General features: G+C 39.2%; 1 protein-coding gene across 1 annotated transcript in view; it reads right to left on the minus strand.

The window, feature by feature from the left end:
- LOC122809444 (cerebellin-4-like) overlaps positions 1–16821 on the minus strand; it is a 147758-nt gene extending 130937 nt beyond the window's left edge. The window contains exon 1 of the mRNA XM_044080963.1: positions 16564–16821. Within this exon, the coding sequence (XP_043936898.1) occupies positions 16564–16627 (64 nt within the window). The 5' untranslated portion in view covers positions 16628–16821. The remainder of the gene's footprint in view (positions 1–16563) is intronic.
- Positions 16822–21543: the final 4722 nt, after the last annotated feature.

The raw sequence follows: 21543 nt of genomic DNA on the forward strand, positions 1-21543 counted from the left end.
GAGTTTTGGCCCAGAAATTGTACTTTATTTGGTTGTTTGGGCAGTTTTCCATCTCTTTCAACTTTCTGGCTTAAAAGCCTATGTTTGTACTTGTTCCCCACCTTTCCTGTAACTAGTCTAGTCCAGGTACAGATTTGCTGTATTCCAGGACTCTTTGTAAGCTTCTGAGACCCCCAAGCCTTTCTGTGTTGGAGGGAAGCCTTCCAGCTTATCAGTGGGAGTGGTAAGCATTAGGTAGCCTATCTACCACAAGAGGAGGGGTTCCTGTCCCAGAAATTGTAGCTAGTTTTTTTCCATCTCTTTCAACGTTCTGGTTTAAAAGCCGCACTTGTGCTTGTTCCCACCTTTCCTGTAACTAGCCTAGTCCAGATACAGAGTTGCTGTATCCAGGACTGTTGGTAAGCTTCTGAGCCCTGCAAGCCTTTCTGTGTTGGAGGAAAGCCTTCTAGCTTATCAGTGGGAGTGGTAAGCACTAGGTAGCCTGTCTACCACGAGAGGAGGGGTTCTTGGCCCAGAAATTGTAGTTTATTGACCATTTGGACAGTTTGTCCATCTCTTTCAACTTTCTGGTTTAAAAGACCACATCTGCGCTTGTTTCCCATCTTTCCTGTAACTAACCTACTGGGTAGCACTAGAAAGCCCTAAACTGATGCAAGCCTTCTAGCTTAGGAGGGAGACTTTGGAGTGATTAAGTATCAGTTTTCTGTACTTTCTTGCTGTACTTAACTGTTTTCCGCCTAAACACAGATTTTCCAGCATTTATTGCGATTTAAAAGCTTGTTTTTTCACATATTGTACTTATCTGACTGCCTGCACTTTTAAAAAGTTGTTTTTTGTTTAAATAATTTGTTTAACTGTTGTAGGCTACACACTAAAGTGCGATAGCCTTTTCTGATCGTTTGTAGTCGTTTAAAGCTGTTTTAAGTGTATTTTTTTACTGTTTTTGCCTTATCCTTTCAAAAAAAAAAATTCCTTGTTTCCCACATTTCTAAGCTAGTATAGTTCAGTTTTCAGGCTAGTGCTGAATTCAGGGCTGTGATACTAGTTTTTGAGTTTCCCATACCTTACTTGGATAGAAGTAAGTTTCTCTGTTCACCTGTGAGAGAGGGAAGCTTTGAGCAACCTATCTGTCCCTGGAGGAGTGGTTCCAGCCCAGAAGTTAGTAGTTTATTGCCCATTTTGGGCTAATTTCTATTTCTTTCATTTCCCTACTATAAAAACCGCATTTACATGGTTTTGCGCACTGGGCAGTACCGGTTAGCTACGGTTAAATTATTCCTGGCTCCACTAAGTTTCCTCTTCAGTTTTTCCCTTGAAACTAGTCTAACTCTCAACCTAAGCACTCAAAAAGCATCTTACAGCCCAGCACTTGCTCAGACCTAATAGCAAGCACTAATATACCCTGACACTGATTGCCAAGCAGGGTAAGGCTCTTTATTCACCCCTCACCAACCTAGCGACTAAACAGCTCACCCTACTCTTCAGGCATGACCAAAGGGCAGCTTCAGGTGCACTCTCCAGTCTAGCTGGTGAATCTGGGTATCCTGAAGCAATGTTACAACTGCCTCATGTACACAGACAACCCTCTCCTCCTACCACAAAACACTAACATATGCGAGATATGCAATTATACAGTCAAACTGGAAGCTAAGCTGTCTCCACCCAAGACTGGAGCAGACAGTCAAGAGGAGAAGGTTAACACTTACACCACAACTCCAGCCACACACAGACCTACTAAAACAGCACTGGCAAATATTACACATAAATACACAAAATCATACTCGGAGGCTCTAAATAAAAACCTGCAAAAGCATCAGAGACCTCCAAAGCAGACACCCAAACAACCTACACTTCCAGTCACAAACCAGACAACACATAAAACATAAAATCAGTGTGCTGCACTATCACAGACCTTAAGGCGAAATAACATATCTAATACACTAGTAATAGGTGACTCTATAGTCAGGCACACTGATGTCCCACTCATTAGGCTGGACAAGCAGAAGGTTACTGTTAGCTGCCTGTCGGGAGCCAGAATCTGCCACATAACACAAGCACTCAGGTCACTCCAGAACAAGTACAAATATGGCTCTGTCATTGTACATGTTGGTGTGAATGACCTGAGACGTACCTCCCTGGACTACATGAAAAGAGACATGGAAGAGCTCTCTGATCGTGTAGCCCAGGCTGGTATGACCCTGACCCTGAGTAGCATCCTGCCCTCACCAAGAATGATACCTCAGTATAAAGAAAAAATAATCAATTTCAACAAATGGCTAAGCTTCTGGTGTCATTCAAAGGGGATCCAGTGTCTGTCAGCCTGGGATGGCATGCTAGACAAGCCGCATTGCTTCGCAAGAGATGGCTTGCACCTGTCACCCCTAGGCTTTCAAATACTGGCCAAGGCTCTTGCTGTCCCCATAGTGCCTTTTTTTAGACAAGGCTCAAAAGTCAAACCCACCTCCGTAAACAGCACAATTAACAAAAAACTAAGGGTTATGTTACTCAACGCCAGGAGTTTAAATCTCAAAATGCACGCGATCAAAGCACTCCTCAGTATGGAGAATGTTGACATCTGTGCAGTAACTGAAACCTGGTTCAAGGCTCCAGAGAGCACCCCAGCACTACCGGGCTACAACTCATACCACACGTTTCGGCCACAGAACACGGACCGAAACACAAAAGGTGGGCGTGTATCCATATTCATCAAGGAAACCTACACCTCCAGGTTAGTGGCGCAGCATGATACCTCTGAGATCATCCATGTGCAACTAACATCGGGTAAATCTGCAATGCAAATTGTGGCCTGCTACAGATCACCCTCCATGACCCAGGACCACCACTCCACCTTTCTGGAGACACTGGAAAACATGAAGGTCCTACCAAACATCCTGATATTGGGTGATTTCAATTACCCTACCATTCACTGGGAAAACTACTCGAGTACAAATTCCCAGACCCAGCGCTTCCTGGAATTCATCAATTCAAATGCCCTGGATCAGCTGGTAAACTCCCCTACCAGAGGTGAAAACATATTGGACCTGGTCATCACCAACATGGGCAACAGGTGTTCCACACCGGAGGTCAACCCGTCACTGGTTAGATCAGACCATAAACTAACCACTCTGGATGTCCACACCCCACCACCACCCCCAACTAAGGAAACCACAGTAAAAAACTTTTCTAAAGCAAACTTCACCTTACTTAAGACAGAGGTGGTAAGTTTCACAGCCCCTATGCTAAAGGATAACGCTGCCCAGGATGCAGAAACTTTTACAAATGCACTCTATGAGCACCTACAAGGATGCATGGCTCGTGCCATCCCTAGCAAAACCAAGACTCACTCCTCTAAGAGAAGGAAACCAGTTTGGTGGACCCCTGCAATAAACAGGCTATACAGTAGAAGGAGGAAACTAGTTCAGAAAAAAAAGCAAATCCCAAGAAGGAAAGACATCCCTGATCAGTATTAGTAAGAAACTGAAGTCCCTCATGAAATCATCCAGGGCTAACTTCGAAAGAAAAGTAACCAAGGATTCAAAAGATAACGACAAAGCCTTCTTTAGCTATGTTAAGAATCTAAGTGGCAACTCACAGATATGCACTGAACTAGTGCAAAATAGCACAAAATATACTGAACCTACTGATATTGCCAACATCCTGGCAGATAGATTCAGTGCAAACTTCACCCCCCTCTCACCTCCAAAAGGGCCCACAACAATACTGGAAAAGTGTAGTGTCCCAAAAATCACAGACGCACAGGTGAAAACAGCCCTTTCAAAAGCCCAAAACACAGTGTCAATGGGACCAGATGGCATCCCAGGCTGCATCTTGCATGAACTACAGAATGAACTAACCCCCCACCTAAACACACTGTTCAACCTCAGCCTCACCACAGGCTACGTGCTCATAGAATGGCGCACAGCAACGGTTATTCGTCTCCACAAAGAAGGGGCCACAACTGACCCTGGTAACTATCGCCCCATAAGCCTGACTAGCCTGGTCTGCAAGGCTATGGAGTGCATCATCATGGAACTCATTAACAAAGACACTGGGAACCTCCAAACACTTGACCTGACCCAGTTTGGCTTTGTTAAGGGCAGATCATGCCTACTAAACCTGGTGGACTTCTTCGAGACAGTCACCAAGGCCATAGACGAGGGAAAGGTGGTTCACACAGCCTACCTTGACCTCGCCAAGGCTTTCAACACCATTTCCCACTTGGGTATTACAGAAAAACTCACCGGCCTGAACATAAACCCCTACGTCACGAGATGGGTTGCCAACTGGCTTACAGACTGAACTCAAATGGTAAGAATAGCGGGCTCCAGGTCCGACTCTAAACCAGTCACAAGTGGTGTCCCGCAAAGCTCGGTCCTGGAACCCCTACTGTTTGGCATATACTTCTCAGAAGTACAGGCAAACACAGGAGGACTATGGCTAACCAAGTTCACCGATGACTGCAAACTGGGAGCCATAATTGACACTCCGGCCGACACGGACATCCTCCAAAAGGGCCTTACTGAGATGGACACCTGGTGTCAAAGTCATGGTCTCAAGCCAAATGCCAAAAAATGCATAGTTATCCCATCTGGGAAAAATAAAACACCCACGAATTACCACATAGGTGGCAGCCCCCTTAATACAGAAGAGGTAATAAGAGATCTGGGGAACCAGGTAGATAGTAATCTCTCCTTTGACAATCATATTGCCAAAGTAGTTAGGAAATCCTTCTATGTGGCCCATCTAATTACTAAAGTGTTCGCATCTAGGAATAAAGAGGTTATAGTGCCCCTCTACTCGTCACTCATTAGACCCATCATAGAGTACAATGCCCCATTTGGGATGTACCACACAAGACACTTCCAACAGCTGGAAAGACCACAAAAGTACCTCACCAAGAGGATTACTGGTCTCAAACATATGTCCTATGCAGCCCGACTGAAAAAACTCCGGCTGTACTCAGTGGCATATCGTTTACTCAGAGGTGATCTCTGCCTGACTTACAAAGTCATGTCCAACTCAGAATTGATAGACATGCTCCACCTAAAGAAATCCAAGTCACTGTGAGCCACACGCTCTAGTGAGATAAATCTCACCACAACAATAAATAGAACATGCTGGAAGGATAGATTCCTGTCACAGAGACTCCCCATGCTTTGGAACAAAATTCCAAATTACATCAGGCAGAGCCCCTCACTAACACTCTTCAAGAGAAACCTTGACGAGTAGATGGGTAACAGAAAATACACCCATGGGATCACTTCATTGGCTCTGCTTGACAGAGGATCAGTTAATTAATCAATGGGGCGGCGAAAGCCGATACACTCTGGCTAGGCTTATAAATGCCCTCGGGCAGATAGCCTAGTACCTACCTATGAATCTATGAACCTATATATACAGTTATGTTTCTCTCAGCTCATTGGGCCTGCCTTTTAAGCAGTACAAGGTAAAAACATTACTTCATTGTTATGATGTATGCAATTGCTTGGAATGCATGTGTTGTGCTTTTTTACAAGGTTGGTTGTCGTAATATTTTAGATTTTATCTTTTTTCTTAGCTGTCATTTGTTCCCTCTAGATTACCTTCATAAGTTTTAAAACACTAATTTTTTGTGAGGACACAGGACAGCTGTCACATTTACCTGTTTGTATTTGTTGTTACCAGTTTCCATTGCTTTGATTTGGTGTCAGGAATGTTTAATGGCTCAGTTTGAGTTAGACCAGCTAATGCAATTTTGCCTATTTTGCCTGTAATGTGGTTTAATTAGGCTTTATGTCACAACAATTTGCCATGAAATTTATTCTGACTGCTATAAAAATGTATGCTTCGTCCTGAGTATTTTTTTTGTTACAGACACACTTATGCACATGTAAGCATATTTCTGAGAATAATAAATGCAAAGGTGCTTGTGTTTTTTGTTGTTTGTTTTGGTCCAGAGTGTCTTTGTGGTAAAGATTTTTAAGAAATCTCAGCAAATAAAATATCTGAATGTAATCTAACCCCTGGGCAGAGTTGCAGTAATCAGGTTCCTTCATCAAGAAGCCCTCTCTGCATATTATTTCTGACCTCTCTAACTCACAGCCTCATTTTCGAGTCCATATTAGATCACCTAGCGCTTAAAAAATGAACGGTGATTAATCGACCCTATGTAAGCGAAAGCTTACAATTTTGAACTGTCAGAACAGTGATTTTTTTTTCCTAGGGAAAAAAATCGCTGTTCCAACAATAACCAAAAAAAACATACTTTAAACATTACATTAAGTGGGGGGGCTTCACTCCCCACACCCCTCCTACTTAAATATACCAACTCCGAGACCGCACTACAGTGCTGAAAATGTCAAAGTAACAAAGCGGCCAAGTGAATTCTTTCCCAGGGAAAGAATTTGCTTAATAGCTGCTTCAATATTTTGCCATTTCAGGCTTTTGAGTTCGACCAAGACACATTCGAAAGACTGCGTCTTTGGTCTTCTAATAGGGAACCTTGTTTTCTGGTAACAGACTGCCTAGAACCTGGCAAAAGAGGATAACAACTTCTGAGACCCTCAGAAACTAAGATCATTCCTTTTTCTGAGGACCATATGAAGCTCTTGGAATCTTGCACGCTTATTAATGGATTTCACAGGATCACCCAGTCAGGGCAGAGGTCCTCTTCAGGCAAACATGATACCTAGGTGAGCTATGTTTCTGTACCAATTTTCATAGGAATGGTAATGTTCTATTTTTCTAGATGAGAAATAGGTTGGCAATAAAAAATGTAGTAAACTGAAATACTGATGCTGAGCACAGAAGAAAACAAGTGTGAGGTTCTCACTATACTTATATTTCATAAGATAAGTGGCTGAGATCTTTGGACTGGAGACCTTGGTGGTAGTGAACTAGAATGGAGATCCTTGTTTTTCCAGATACCGCGGTGGTGCAGTGGTAGCATTGTTGCCTCACAGCAAGAGGTTCTTCCATTCGATTCTTGGCTGGAGCGCCTTCTGTGTGGAGTCTGCATGTCCTCCCTGTGGTCGAGTGGCATTCGAAAGACATGCATGAATGAGTGTGCCTTAGTTGAAGGTTGGGCGTCGGGCTGGTACCTTGGCACCGTAAAAATCTACTGGCAATCATTAGTGGACCAGAGATCCGCTTTGGCGACCCTTAACCTGGAAAAGCCGAAAGAAGAACAACAACATATGAAGAATACTTTTTATACCAATAGAATTGCTGTTAAATAACATTCTGTCATCAAATGCTTTGAAAATCTAGGCTAACCTTTCTCCTGGGTTGCAAACAAACAAACAAATACACAAATAAATACATTTCTGGCTAAAAATACACAATGTTCAGAAAAGTTACACTTTTTTTTTTTATCATAACCTTTCCCAATGAAAAAGTGTAAGCAATGTACATGGATATATGGCATAACATCTCTGGTACATGTGTTCCTCATGTTGTCCATGTTGCCAAAGTGGTTAGAAAATCCTTCTATGTGACCCATCTGATCACGAAAGGGTTCACATCAAGATCTAAGGATGTAATGGTGCCCCTCTACTCTTCCCTCATCAGACCCATTGTTGAGTACAATGCACCAATTGGAATGAACGTGGCTAGACATCTCCAGCAGCTGGAGAGACCACAGAGGTACCTAACAAAGAGGATTACTGGCCTCAAACAGTTGCCCTATGCAGCACGATTGAAAAAGCTAAGACTGTTCTCTGTTGCATACCGCTTTCTCAGAGGTGATCTCTGTCTAATGTACAGAGCCATGTCCAACCCAGAATTGTTGACTATGGCTCCATCTTAGCAAAACCAAATCTACTCGAGCTACATGCTCTAGCGATATAAACCTCAACACAACAATGAATAGAACATGCTGGAGGAATAGATTCCCTTCGCAGAGACTTCCCTTACTATGGAACAGGGTCCCGATCTACATAAGACAGGGCCCCTCACCATCACTCTTCAAGAGGAACCTTGATGAGTGGATGGGTAGCAGAAAGTTTGCACCGGGGATCACACCAACAGCACTACTAGATAGGGGCCAAGGGTACTAGCTGCTAGTGCAAGGGTCTAGGGAACTACTAAAGGGGTGGTGAATACCGCACAATGTGGCTGGGCTAATATATGCCTTCGGGCATATAGCCCAGTACCAACCTATGAAGCTCCTTTCTTTCTTTCTTTCTTTCTTTCTTTCTTTCTTTCTTTCTTTCTTTCTTTCTTTCTTTCTTTCTTCTACTTTTTGTAGTCTAAAAAATAATTCAGATATCATAGCTAAGTATCCACAACGGGTTTTTGCTAGATCTGTGCATAAGGAGTGAAAGCCTTGTTAGATTTATGGCTAATAAATGGATTTAGTGCAAACAATTGTACATCCTCCCAGTTAAAATGCAAAATATGAACAACTAAAACATCTGCAGGAAATATAATCAAAATACTGAAATATCACTAGACAAAAAACATGAAAGACTACAAAAGAATCATTTTGTAATGATGCTGTGCCCCCTGCATCACCCAGTGTGGAATTTCTGCTCTTACCTCCCATCTCCCTGCAGTATATTCCAATATCAAGGTTGCACAAACTCAGAAAAAAAAAATAGAAAATGTGGGGGAAAAAACATGAAACTCATGTTTTTCCTCTTCACTCTGTTTTGTAACATTAGAATGAAAACACAGTACCCATGATAAAACAAAGCAAGCTCTGACGTGCAAACAGAACAGAGAAGGCAGAGAAAGAGTGATGGCATCTGAATGCTGATTCCACGACATGTGGGCTGATAGCTGAACATGGGTTGTCAGCTGTATAGGTGGACGCATTCCTGCATGCAGTTGTTGTTGTTGTTTGTCTTTCGGCTTTTTCCCGGTAAGGGGTCACCACAGTGGAACTCCGGTCCGCTAATGATTGGCAGTAATTTTTACGAAACGCCGAGGTGCCAGCTCGACGCCCAACCTTCAACGAAGGTACGCCCATTTACGCACGCATGTCTTTTGAACGCTACCCAACCATGGGGAGGACATGCAGAGTCCACACAGAAGGCCCTCCCAAGCCAAGCCAAGAATCGAATGGGAGAACCTCTTACTGTGAGGTAACAACGCTACCGCCATACCACCGCGGCATGCATTCCTGCATGCAGTTAAGCCAACCTATTCCCTTTGGCTTCAGCCAGAGCTAATTGTGTATCTGAGATTCCTCTCAACTCCTACTCCCTCAGCATTGAGTATGCAGTGCATATGTCTTCAGACCTTGATCCCCCTTTTCTGCCCTATGGTTTGTCCCATTACCAGTCCTTACTCATTCGCATTGCAAACAATGGTCCAGCCACCTGCTGACCAGATGATTACACTAAAAAATGTGAAACCCAATAATGTGAATCCCAACAATTTGAAAATAAAAATGTGAGTTACACAAATTAACAACAAAATTCCAAATTCACTTTTCTTAGTAGATGTAAGTGCTTACTTTGTGAATTACAAATGTTCCAGTTTCACATTACAATTTCTCTGGCTGGGATAAATGAAAAATGTGCTAAAATTACATGACTTATCCATTTGTTTCACTGGTAGAGCCATCCCTTGTTTATCCAGTTTCTTTACCATATATATTTTTTACCAGTAAATACATTTTTAAGATTTTGATTTTATGTATGCTACATAAAGCTGACAAGAAGCTTCCTATTCTAGTTTAAAGAAAAAAATAGTTTTCCTGCAGCAAGCAACTTCTAAACACAGACCCTGAACAGTGAATGCAGTGATTATTGAGACATAATGGTAATCCTAATGTTTGGGGTCCTTAAATCCAAGAAAATAAAGAGTTACCTGCCTATCAGCATAGGTGTAGCAATTCTTTTCTCTTCTGAGAAGCAAGATGAAGGAAATCTGTGAAAACATAAATTAAGTCAAAACGCTATGCTAAGATGTTGTCTGTGGCTAGTTCAGCATGACCTAATCAGTTTTTAGCTAAAGTGTTAAGTTCTCGGAATACCAAGCTTTGTCTTTCTCTAAGGAGCTTATCCAAGCTTCCAGAACAATCCCAGGCCGCTTTACAATCCAGCCATTTTTAAATATACAACTAAGAAGGGCATGCAATTTTTTCCCTAAGGAAAGAAAAAATATATCATAGTGGGAATTAGATAGAAATTGACTTGGACATTGGTATCAATTATGAACTCTTGTGAGAAGATACACATTCACCCTATAGTTTTCAGTGTAAAAATATTGTTTATGCAATAGATCTGTACACTAAGGGGGAGCAAACTGGGATGTGTACTCCATGTATGTAGAGGTGATAGGATATGTGCCTTTTGATTGGAACTTTTTCCTATAAATAAATAGCACTTACTTTAAAAGTCCTTTTCTTTTCTGCTTCTAGCGTTTTTGTGTAAATGTGAAGTTTGGAAACCAAATTCAGTATTCTGAAAAAAGTGATGAGTATTTTTGATGTGAAAATACATATCTTCCTGCTGCTTCTTTATTCACCAAAATAGTTTTACTTCTGTTTCTTTATTGTTTAGGGAGGCATATTTTTAGGCGTATACAGTTCTGTAACAAGGAGTTTTTGTTGAGTTGGTAGGCATCCTAAAAATGGTGCAGAAGGAAGAGATTTCAAGTTTCATATGCAAAATTATAATGATGCAGCTGCCAGGATCAGAATTATTGATTATTGTGATACAAGGGTTAGAGTTTTCGATTCAAACATGAGTGATGAAGCTGAAGAAAATGCACTCACTCACACGGGAACACACATAACCACACACATACACACACACACCCCACCACCACTCCCCCTCCCCCGTCTCCATCAACACATCGCATATCATTTTTTTCCAAAGGATGTTTGCTCTGGAAGCTTTACCGTTTCTAAGCAATGACTGATTAGAGGACCTTTCTTTATTGCAGTGTTTCTAGCTGTTTCAGCAGTAGCTTCTATTCCCTGGTCCTTCCTTTCAGCTGCAGGGCTAGAGGCAGGTTTGCTAGAGGTGTTAGACTACAACTGAAAGTTAGCAAGTCAGCCACTCCTGAAACAGAACACGCTTGAGGATTTTTAAGGGTTTCAGCCCTTTTCTCCTTTACAAAGTAAGGCAAGATTTGTCATTTGTATCACAGTGGCGTTTCAGGTGCACTTTAGCCAATCCAGTATTGCCACAATGAAATTGCTAATTTCAGCATTTTGTAAAATTGCTAAATTGAAATTAAATGCTACTACCAAACTATATATTTAACAGGCACACACCCACAGTGCACACTCCCACACCTCCTTGCTCGAATCTTACCACTCCAAGGTTTTTTTATCACAAGAAAAATGGAAAACCCTTGTGTTTTCCCCTATATTTGAAGCCGTGTGACCTCTGAGTGGTAATATTTAAGTAGGAGGTCTGGGTGTAAAAATAAGACTTTTAGCAATTGAGAATAAGATTTAATGCCATTGAGTGAACTCAGCAATAATGCTGAAGTTTAAGTTTTTTTTTTGCAGGATGTGCTTGTAGCAGAGACAATGATTATATTTTGCTGTTGAATGAGTGCTGTTTCATTTGTAGAAGGAATATTTACATTGAGTTCTGTTTTTGCGCTTACTGTTTTGTGTTTTATAATAAGTGCTGGCGCTGTCCTCTGTGTGCACTGCCAGGCAATTCTATTTTCAGGAAGATTTCTCTCTTCTCCAAGTGGGTGTGACCATGGGGTTGGTATATTTAATGCTGGAGGTGTGGGAGGGCTTTTTCCCCTCCATGGGAGAATGGGAATTGCGCACCTACAAAAAATAAATAAATACGTTTTGGTATTTAGTTTTGTTTTGGGGGTTACTTTTTATTTCAGTGTTTAGTGGTTCATTTATTTTATTGCTTGTTCTTCTTTGTATTACATCTTTTATGTTCACTTTTTTGATGTTCTTTGTTTTTGTTTTTCGCTATAGCATATATATATATATATATATATATATATATATATATATATATATATATATATACACACACACACACACACACACACACACACACACACACACACACACACACACACACACACATTACATGTTTCCACTCATATTATCCAACCCTGAGTTTACTTAATTTAATCTATTATTTCCTTACTACTTCCTTGTCTGGACAGTTTCTCTGTTACATCCTCTGCAACTTCCAGTCCACATACCATAATCCTCTATTATTTCCAAGCCTAATTAACCTGTATTTCCCTTCCCCCGACCTTCCCACAGTTCCAATCATCTCATGCAGTTTACCCTATGTGTGCCCCAGAACTATTATGTTATAATGTCTTTCCCAGTAAATCATTTGCTTTATTTTTTATATAGAAACTATATTACTCTGTTTGTATATCTTTTTCAATGAATTATTGTCTTTAATTTCTTATAGTGGTAGTAATTTGATTGTATTACTTATTCATCTTACATATTACTTATTCATGTGATTGTCTTAATATTGTCTTTACTGGAGCTTTTCTCTCTGGGTCTCTGCAGAAAATGGGTACCATTACCTTGTTAGACTTTCATGGTCAACAAATGTCAGTAATTAAAATAAAGAAAGTGTCCGTTGTCCAGTGTAACTGCTATCAGACAGTCCTATCAGTGTGCAGAAGTACAGAAATAACTACTTTGTGATATTTTTCCTGTTTGGTGTCTGCATATTCCCTGTCCATTAAATGCCTTTCATCTAGATCATTTACACTTTTTAATATTCTCAGCTGCCAAATTTTAGTGTATAGCTCTGCTTTAAACAAGTCATATCACATTGTTCTGTACACACCCTTGTTACAGAAATTGGAGTAATATGAAAATTGGTAGACCTTCCTTTCTCTCTGGAATAGCTTTTCCATTACAATGCTCCTTTATAGACATACAATTTGGTCCAACCTTCCGCCATCTTCATTGAAACTCAGACTTACCTGTGCCTGCTACCTTTTAATTTTTGTCTTTTGTTTTTTTTTTTTTTAAACAATCAGCCCAGTAAGTTAAACATCATAATTCTATTTCCATTACTTGCTTTTTTCCACTTCAGGACCATGGGTAGATGGGGTCTATCAACAATTATAAGGCAAGAAACAGTTCTGGAAAGGGAGAGCAGTTCATGCTAAAACAGCCACTCACAATCAACACACACACACACACACACACACACACACACACACACACACACACACATATATATATATATATATATATATATATATATATATATATATATATGGGTCTACTTTAAAACACTGACATGCAAAACACCGACGACGAGAACACCGAGAACGGGAGATTGACAACTGAGATGACCGACAGTTTAAAAGCACAAAACTTCACATGCCCGACAAACCACAATCGCAACAATCAACAAAACAAATACCTTTTCCGAAAAACACACACACAACACAAGCACAACAAAAACCTTACAAACCTACACTAAACCTTACATACACAACTATCTGCGCACTAACCTTAACCCAAACCCTAACCCTAAGGTCCGTCACTATCGCACACTCACCTAACCCGCACCCTAACCCTAACTCACTTAACCCGCCCGAACCCTAAAGTCTGTCACTATCGCACACTTACCTTACCCGCACCCTAACCCTAACTCACTTAACCTGCTCCTAACCCTAAAGTCTGTCACTATCACACACTTACCTTAACATGTCGGTGTTCTCAGCATCGGGCTTTTAAACTGTCGGTCATCTCAGTTGTCGATCTTCCGGTCTCGGTGTTCTCGTCGTCGGTGTTTTAAAGTAGACCTATATATATATATATATATATATATATATATATATATATATATATATATATATATATACAGGGTTAGGATTGTTGAGCTAATGCTTGTTTCACCGAAACCAAAACGGGCGAGCACCAAAAATGCACTTTTGCTAAACTGAGCTAAAAAAAAAACATGACAGAATGGCTGTTGCTGAGATCACAGTACAGTGGGGATAAGGGAATATTCCCTTTTCGCCACTGTAGTGCAATCTTGGAGTGAGAATATAAAAGTGGGTGGGCACGGGGGGGGGCTTGTCCCCCTGCATAAACGTGTTTACATTTCTTTTTTTGTTTTTTTTTTTAAATGTTGTGTTTTGGGTTTTTTTTGCAGATTTTTGCGAAAGTGCTTTCTCGGTGAAAAAGCACATTTGCGGAAGTGTGCTCAATCGTTTCAGTTTCATGGAAATGTGTCACCGGTAATTGGTCCTAGATTCACACACACACACACACACACAGACACACACACACACACACACACACACACACACACACACACACACACACACACACACACACACACACACACACACACACACACACACACACACACACACACACACACACACACACACACACACACACACACACACACACACACACATATATATATATATATATATATATATATATATATATATAGACTTCTACTCACAGTTGTGGGCATTGCCAATTCAATAACCACATGTCTTTAAGATGGAGGAAAGAAGAGCTCCCAAGGAAAAAAAAAGATATGAATCTACACTCCCGTCACAGGTGCAACAGGCACACACACACACACACACACACACACACACACACACACACACACACACACACACACACACACACACATCCATCCACTGATGCTTGTGAGCATTGCAGTTCAACTAACCACATATTTTAGGGTGTATGAGGAAAGGAGAGCCCTCACAGAAAAACATGGGCATAGACAGAACATGAAAGCTCTGCATAAAAGGCACCCCACCTTACCAGACAATTAAGCTAAACTGCTAAACTATAACTATATTTATCAACATTATCTGGTCAGAGAAAAACGTAGAGCATCACAATTTTGCTGAGCACTCCAAATCATTACTTCCTAAAGCTGTCTTGTGTATTTTACTTTCACAGGTCTGAGACAGCCAGCATGGTAAAGTATGGAAAGCAACTGAGTCTATTTCAGAAACTTAAGATCCATAAAATTATTGCACAACAGGTAGGTTATTTAATGAAAACGTCTATAAATAGTCATCAAAAACTTCAGCATACAAGTATAATCAAGCCAAAAATACTAATGTTAAGCTTTTTAACACAGAAAAAAGATTGTTTTGCTGTTATATTTTCATAATCAGCAAAATTAATCTACAAAGATAAAGTGACATCAACAAACTGCTCCCTTATTTTATTCTCAGGGAGTATTCTGTGTGCAGAACATGATTTAAACAACATAAATCAGAACAAATAACACTGAGGCTATTAGTAAACACGAAGAGTAATTGTTATGATGTTACTTAACTGGTAAAGTGGTAAAGTAATACATTTTAATTCTATGTCTGTCTTTGCCCTGGAGCCTACCTTTACATTTTATATTGTAAATGGCACATAAAGGTATTTTTTTCTGATTCTCTCTAAATTGCATACTTCTACTGAGCCTTCTTTTAAATGAAATAATTGCATTATATACTGTACAGATATATCAAAGCTAGAGTCAGTAAATATCATTATTTACCCTTTTTAAATTACTTACAAGCCTCTGAATTTGAAGATCAATTACAAAATTGATTTTGAGACCCTGTAGTACAACATAACATAATCTGTGTAGAGATCAGTGCATTTATCATTATTTCACTACTATAAATGGTTTGGGGATAAACTAAACCATTTCAAAAGAAGACAGACATTACTATACTGATAAAGGGAAAGCTTAGTTAAAATGAAACATTTCCATTACAAGATCAGTATGGGATACTGAATTTTGACAGGAAATTTGACTAATTATAATGGCATGTTTTTACAGCATTTGCCTTTTTGTAATCACAGTACTTCTGGTGTTTACCAAGTAATAATAGACAAATATTAAGAGATAATTTTCACTGTTGCGCATTGCCTTCATCTCCCCTAATGAAAGCTGGTAATAAAAAAGTAATGGGAAAAAAAACTTTACTGTATAAGAGAAGTAAGTAATAAGGCATGGTAAATTCTGATTATGGAGCTCTTCCCGCTACCCTGGGTGGTATTCATATGACAAAAGGTTTAATCTCTATAACTAGAACTCCGAAATGCATTCTTGCAATTATTGTAGTCCCAAGTAAAATACTGCACTTGAAATAAAATTATAACAGTGATATATATGGTAGTGTGTACTTTCAATGTTCAAGATAGAGAATGTTCACTCAGAGTTCAGGATTCTTCCTTAGTATTTTGTAATTCAGATTATGTATTTTAGAAGTAGGAGACATACTATGTTCCTTTTTACTGAATATAATTCCACATGGAGAAGAGCAGTTACATTAGAAATTACTCCGGACAATTCTATGAGATGCCCAAGTATAAAAATGCAAGACTTGTTTTGGATAGAAGCAAATTAACTACTTTGTTTATTTTTGTAAATTCTGAAAATTCCTCGGGTACCATTTCTCAAAACATGGTTCAAACACGTCTTTGTTAACAGTGCTGCAATCAGATGGTACAGGCACAGAAAAACCTGGTTTGGAATGTGCACAAATTAAACATTCTCAGTATAATGCATGAAGTGGCAGAAAAGAAGGTTTAACTATATAACTATATACTGTAGTTCTATAAAGTCTCATTACTATGTTCACAGTGATGTACCTTTGTTAAACAAGGTTGCTTACCTGACACTGTGCTGTCTTCCTCTTCTGTTTTTTTTAATTTAAAGTTTTGTAATTTGGGAGTCATTTACATTTATATACTCAGAAACCTCCCCCTTGTTTATCATATACCCCATTCTGCAAATCAGTGTCGCATAAGAAGTAACTATAATGTTACAGGGTGTCCAGTATTACAAACAGTATAAGCTATGACTTTCAAAAAATATGTTTTTCTTCATTTTAAATATGATCATTCCTATCAGCCCTCCCTTGGGTCATCCAGCTATATCATTTCCAGTTTAGTAACAATAGGCTTCCGGCATGTGGCAGGTTATTTTGCCAAACACAAATTCACGTGGGCTTTTAAAGAAGTAGGTCTAACTTTTCATCGATTCCAGCATTTAATCTCATCCTTTCTGAAAGATCTAATTTCCCAAACCAGCATGTGTAACTTGAGCTAATATGCTTAAATGCATGAAATATAAGTGGAAAATGCTTTTGCTATTAGGTCGCAAATCTGGAACTTCAAACTCCAAGGATACTATTTATTTTCTGTAAACAACACATTTAAACAAAACATTTTAGAAAATTGGAAGCAATGGTGCAGATGTTTACTATCTTAGCATCAAACTCCTCTGATGTGTTTGTCTAATCCCTTCTTTCTTTTTTAGGTTGCAAGGCAAAAAGCAGGTTACAGCAGGGACTCTTTTTATAGATATTTTGAGAAGCATTTTGGACATGAAGTTTCAAAGTCATAGTTCATGTAAGTACTGACTATGGGGCTCAAACCTTGGTCTGTTAGAAATGCCAATTAATTTATAGCTTAATAATCTACTCACTAAGCTTTGCTGACACCTGGTATAATTCAATGTGATTAGTTAATTTGTCCATTCATTACAGGTTTCCAACTACATACTTTACTAGGCATGAGTGATGATTGTGCTGGCTTAACATAAATAAGTTCTTCACAGATGAGACTTGCTTCACGGTCTAGCTGTAGTAATTAGTGTAATGGCTAATCCCCCGTCCACTGCTGATGCAGACTGTTAGTGTATCTGCATTCAGATGTGCTATTTCAAATTGATTTTATACGTGGTTCATCTGCAAGACAAACATACTGCCACTGGGTCATCTGAATGCTTAAGATTGGCTAATTTTGTTGGTATCTCAGCACAGTGTTTGGCACACTGATCTCTTGTACATTTATTTTGCAAATGGGGACATTTTGACTTTACTAAAAGAGACTTTAATCTTTAATCAATCCTGTTCTGAATTAGGTTTCTTTAATTCCATTTAATCCCGACAATTACTGTCCTAGTTCTAACCTTTTTCTTAAAGGAAAGGTTATTGATAACACAGAGGATCATGTTTGGGTCTCCGATCATAACCAGCTTATTATGTATTCTAGAAATGGATGCTGAAAAATTCACCTCAAGAGCGAATTTTGCCATTCACATTAAGAATACCTAATAAAAGTCCATGTCAAGAACACCTAATAAAGGTTTATCTATCATCAATTAACTGACCAGAATTCTTTGTATTCCATGGAGCTTTATTTTCACTGTATACTACCAGTTACAGAAAAAAATGTAGCTTTCAAAACCTTTGGAAATTGGTAAAACACTTAGTGCTGCCAAACAGACAGCAGGGAGAAAAGAAGTGTCCCTCCGCAGGACAAGTGGCTTTAGAAGCTATTAAACACTTCATTCAGCCACGCATTCTTTTCATACACGTGACAAAGTGAAATACTATCAACTTTTATAAGCTGTTTTACCTTCTTCCACCATTCTTTGCCAGCAGCCATCATCTGCTCTTAATTGTTAGCTTGACATCCTGTCTTATCAGAGCTCAGGTATGCTTAAGCACAACAAACTTCATGAAAAACAACTCTTCGTACAACCTGAGACACCACTCACAAGCCACTCCAACTCGCATTACCCCAGAACCAAATCTCACAGCCCTGCACATGCTTTCTCCTGTCAAGCACCTTCTCTTTGGCAAGCTCTCCCTCCATCAGCATAAAGGAAATCAACACTTCTTCCAAATTCAGAATGGAGTTCAAAAACAGTTCTTCATCTAAGCCTCTCTGTGATATTTACTGTTCTTGTTATTCCTTTTCATCTTTTTTTCTTTTATATTAACCTGTCTCCTTTCTGTGCCTCTTCTCCTATCTCGCCATTTACTGAAGATTGATCCACTTTAGAAACGAATAGTTACATTTCAAAACATTTAAAACTCATAACATCTAAATTCAAAACATAGAGACCACAACATCTAAAACCTAAAACATCTAAAACTCATAACATTGAAAATGTATAATATGGAATAGTGTATCATGAAATGTGTAAATGTCATAGTTTAATCTGTTATTCTTATGGTATCAGTATGAGATGTTGTAGTTTTTATTTATATAGTGTAGGAATTTATACTATTTATATAGTGTTTATTTTGCCATTCTGTATGTGGTTTTTAGGCCATACAGGTAAGTAATATAGACATTTTATGTGTACATTCTTTATGGTGAGTGCGATACAGTGGAGTTAGGAAATTAACATTTTCCCACTGTAGTGCGATCTCAGAGTTGGTATATTTAATTTACAGAGGTGTGCAGGGGGCTTTGCCCCCCCTGCAAAAACATAGTAAAAAGTGTGTTTGTTAGTTTGGTATTGTTATAGTTGGAGGGAAAGTGGGAGGGATGGCATAATGGTTAAGGTAATTACCTTATAAACACAAAGTGCAGGGTTTGATTCTCACACAGGGTAGTGTTATAGGTGGAGGGATGGCATAATGGTTAAGGTGATTACCTTATAAACACAAGGTCCAGGGTTTGATTCTCACACGGGGTAATCAGCTAGGCTTAAAATGGCCCACAACAGCAGTTAGCCTAGTACTAACCTATGGATGTTATTTTCATGTGATTTGTATTGTTCGATGTTGTGATGCAAAGTTTCGATGTTATGAGATTCAGTGTTATGAGTTTTAGATGTTGTGGTCTTGATGTTTTGAATTTAGATGTTTTGAGGTTTGGGTGTTTAGAAGTGTAACTATATATATATATATATATATATATATATATATATATATATATATATATTTATATTCCTTTACCTTATTTACCTTATAAACACAAGGTGCAGGGTTTGATTCTTACACGGGGTAATCAGCTAGGCTTAAAATGGCCCACAAGGGCAATTAGCGTAGTACTAACCTATGAACCTATGGATGTTATTTTCATTTGATTTGTATTGTTCGATGTTGTGATACAAAGTTTCGATGTTATGAGATTCAATGTTATGAGTTTTAGATGTTGTGGTCTTGATGTTTTGAATTTAGATGTTTTGAGGTTTAGATGTTTTGAAGTGTAACTGCATATATATATATATATATATTGCACATTGCACTCTGCTTAAGTGTAATGCTGTACATTGCATTGTGCTTGTTCACTAGAATGCATACACACAGTTTTTTCTGTGTAATTATTCTGAACTACTATGTTATTGCTTACATTTCTGTCTTTTTTCTTTATGAAATATTTTGTGTTTCACTCAAGCTGAGCCTGAAATTGCTCAGTATTGATCAGTGCACTACCCCAGTAAACAAATATAATAAATAAATACATACATACATACAGAAATACATAAATAAATACATCTCTTTCCTGATTTTGGACTGTAAGTACTGTGCTTCATGCAGTACATATGTTTTACATTAAGTTGTGTTGCCACCTGACTCCTCATCAGTGCATCCCTTAGTCCAGACACAGTGCTGGGTCAGCCCTGGCTAGTATTAAGAATGACCTTCTGGTGATGACGTTATTATTGACTACATTCTGCCTGTGCACTCCTTAACTTTTCAACAGTGTTTGATATGATGGATCATGGAATTCTTCTCAAATGCCTGAAGCGCCTTGTGAACCTTCAGACACAGTTCCTGCTTGCTATACCTGTTAGCTTGAAGAGATTCGTATAGCAGATGGTCTCTGGTATTAAGTGTTCCTTGAAGGAATCCCTGACTTACTGAGGTCCACTTGCTTCATTCCTGGCTCCATTAGTCTACCCTGGGAGGCCTTACTGAATAAAAGTCTGCAATATTTCTGCACTAATTCGAGGCTGGATGTAGGTAATTGTGTGTTTACTTAGAGCTGGTGTAGTTTGATCTCAGGGGTGATGTCATGTTACCATGGTGTAATTGCAGCTGTGATTGTATAGTGACAGCTTGCAAGCTGCCAACATTTTTTCCCCATTTAGTGCCCCTTATGTATTTGTGGTTAGAACAATTGCCCTGCTTGCCACAGCCTTATTATGACACTGGTTTTCAGATACCTACCTAGCTTGCCTGCTACAAGTGCAGAGCTCTAGTCAAGTGTTTTGACTGGAATATCATTACATGGATGTGGCACGTTAGTGCTGTGGAAGACAAATTGGTTACTGGTTGTGGTTTGGTCATTTTTAAGCTCTTGACACTTACTGAATCCTGCAATTTACCCCGGGGATCATGTCAGTCGCCTTGCTAGACAGGGGTCCAGGGAAGTAAATATTATGGGAAGAAATAGCCAGGGAATTGTTATGGCTAGGCTTGTACAGGCTCTAGGGCTGATAGCCTAGTACTAACCTATGAACCTATGACCAGGATCCCCTGAACCTAAAGTAGATAATGATTCTCTACATTCCAGTCTACTATCTCCGTTCTGCTTGGTGTAGACTGCAGGTGATTCCATGGACATGTTTTAAAAGATCGAGTCATCCTTCATTTGTTATTTAGCTCATTTTCTGTGAAACTCATATCTTTCTGGCAATGGGCATGTAGGTCTGATCCCCTTTCACAGGGTTATAAAAATAGTACCATTTTAGGAAGGTGAACTTAAATCTGAAGCTGAATTTGTGAATGTTGTTATCTCCTTATTTGTTTCTATTTACTAAGCTGCTGTCTGGTGTTTGAGATTTGGTACTGATATTTTTTTTACTTTTTTATGTAAGGTCCTTGAGCTCAAGGCCCTAAATAAAT

The sequence above is a fragment of the Protopterus annectens genome, chromosome 8.part0 (genome assembly GCF_019279795.1).
Source record: "Protopterus annectens isolate FY-2018-M chromosome 8.part0, PAN1.0, whole genome shotgun sequence".
Lineage (NCBI taxonomy): Eukaryota > Metazoa > Chordata > Ceratodontiformes > Protopteridae > Protopterus > Protopterus annectens.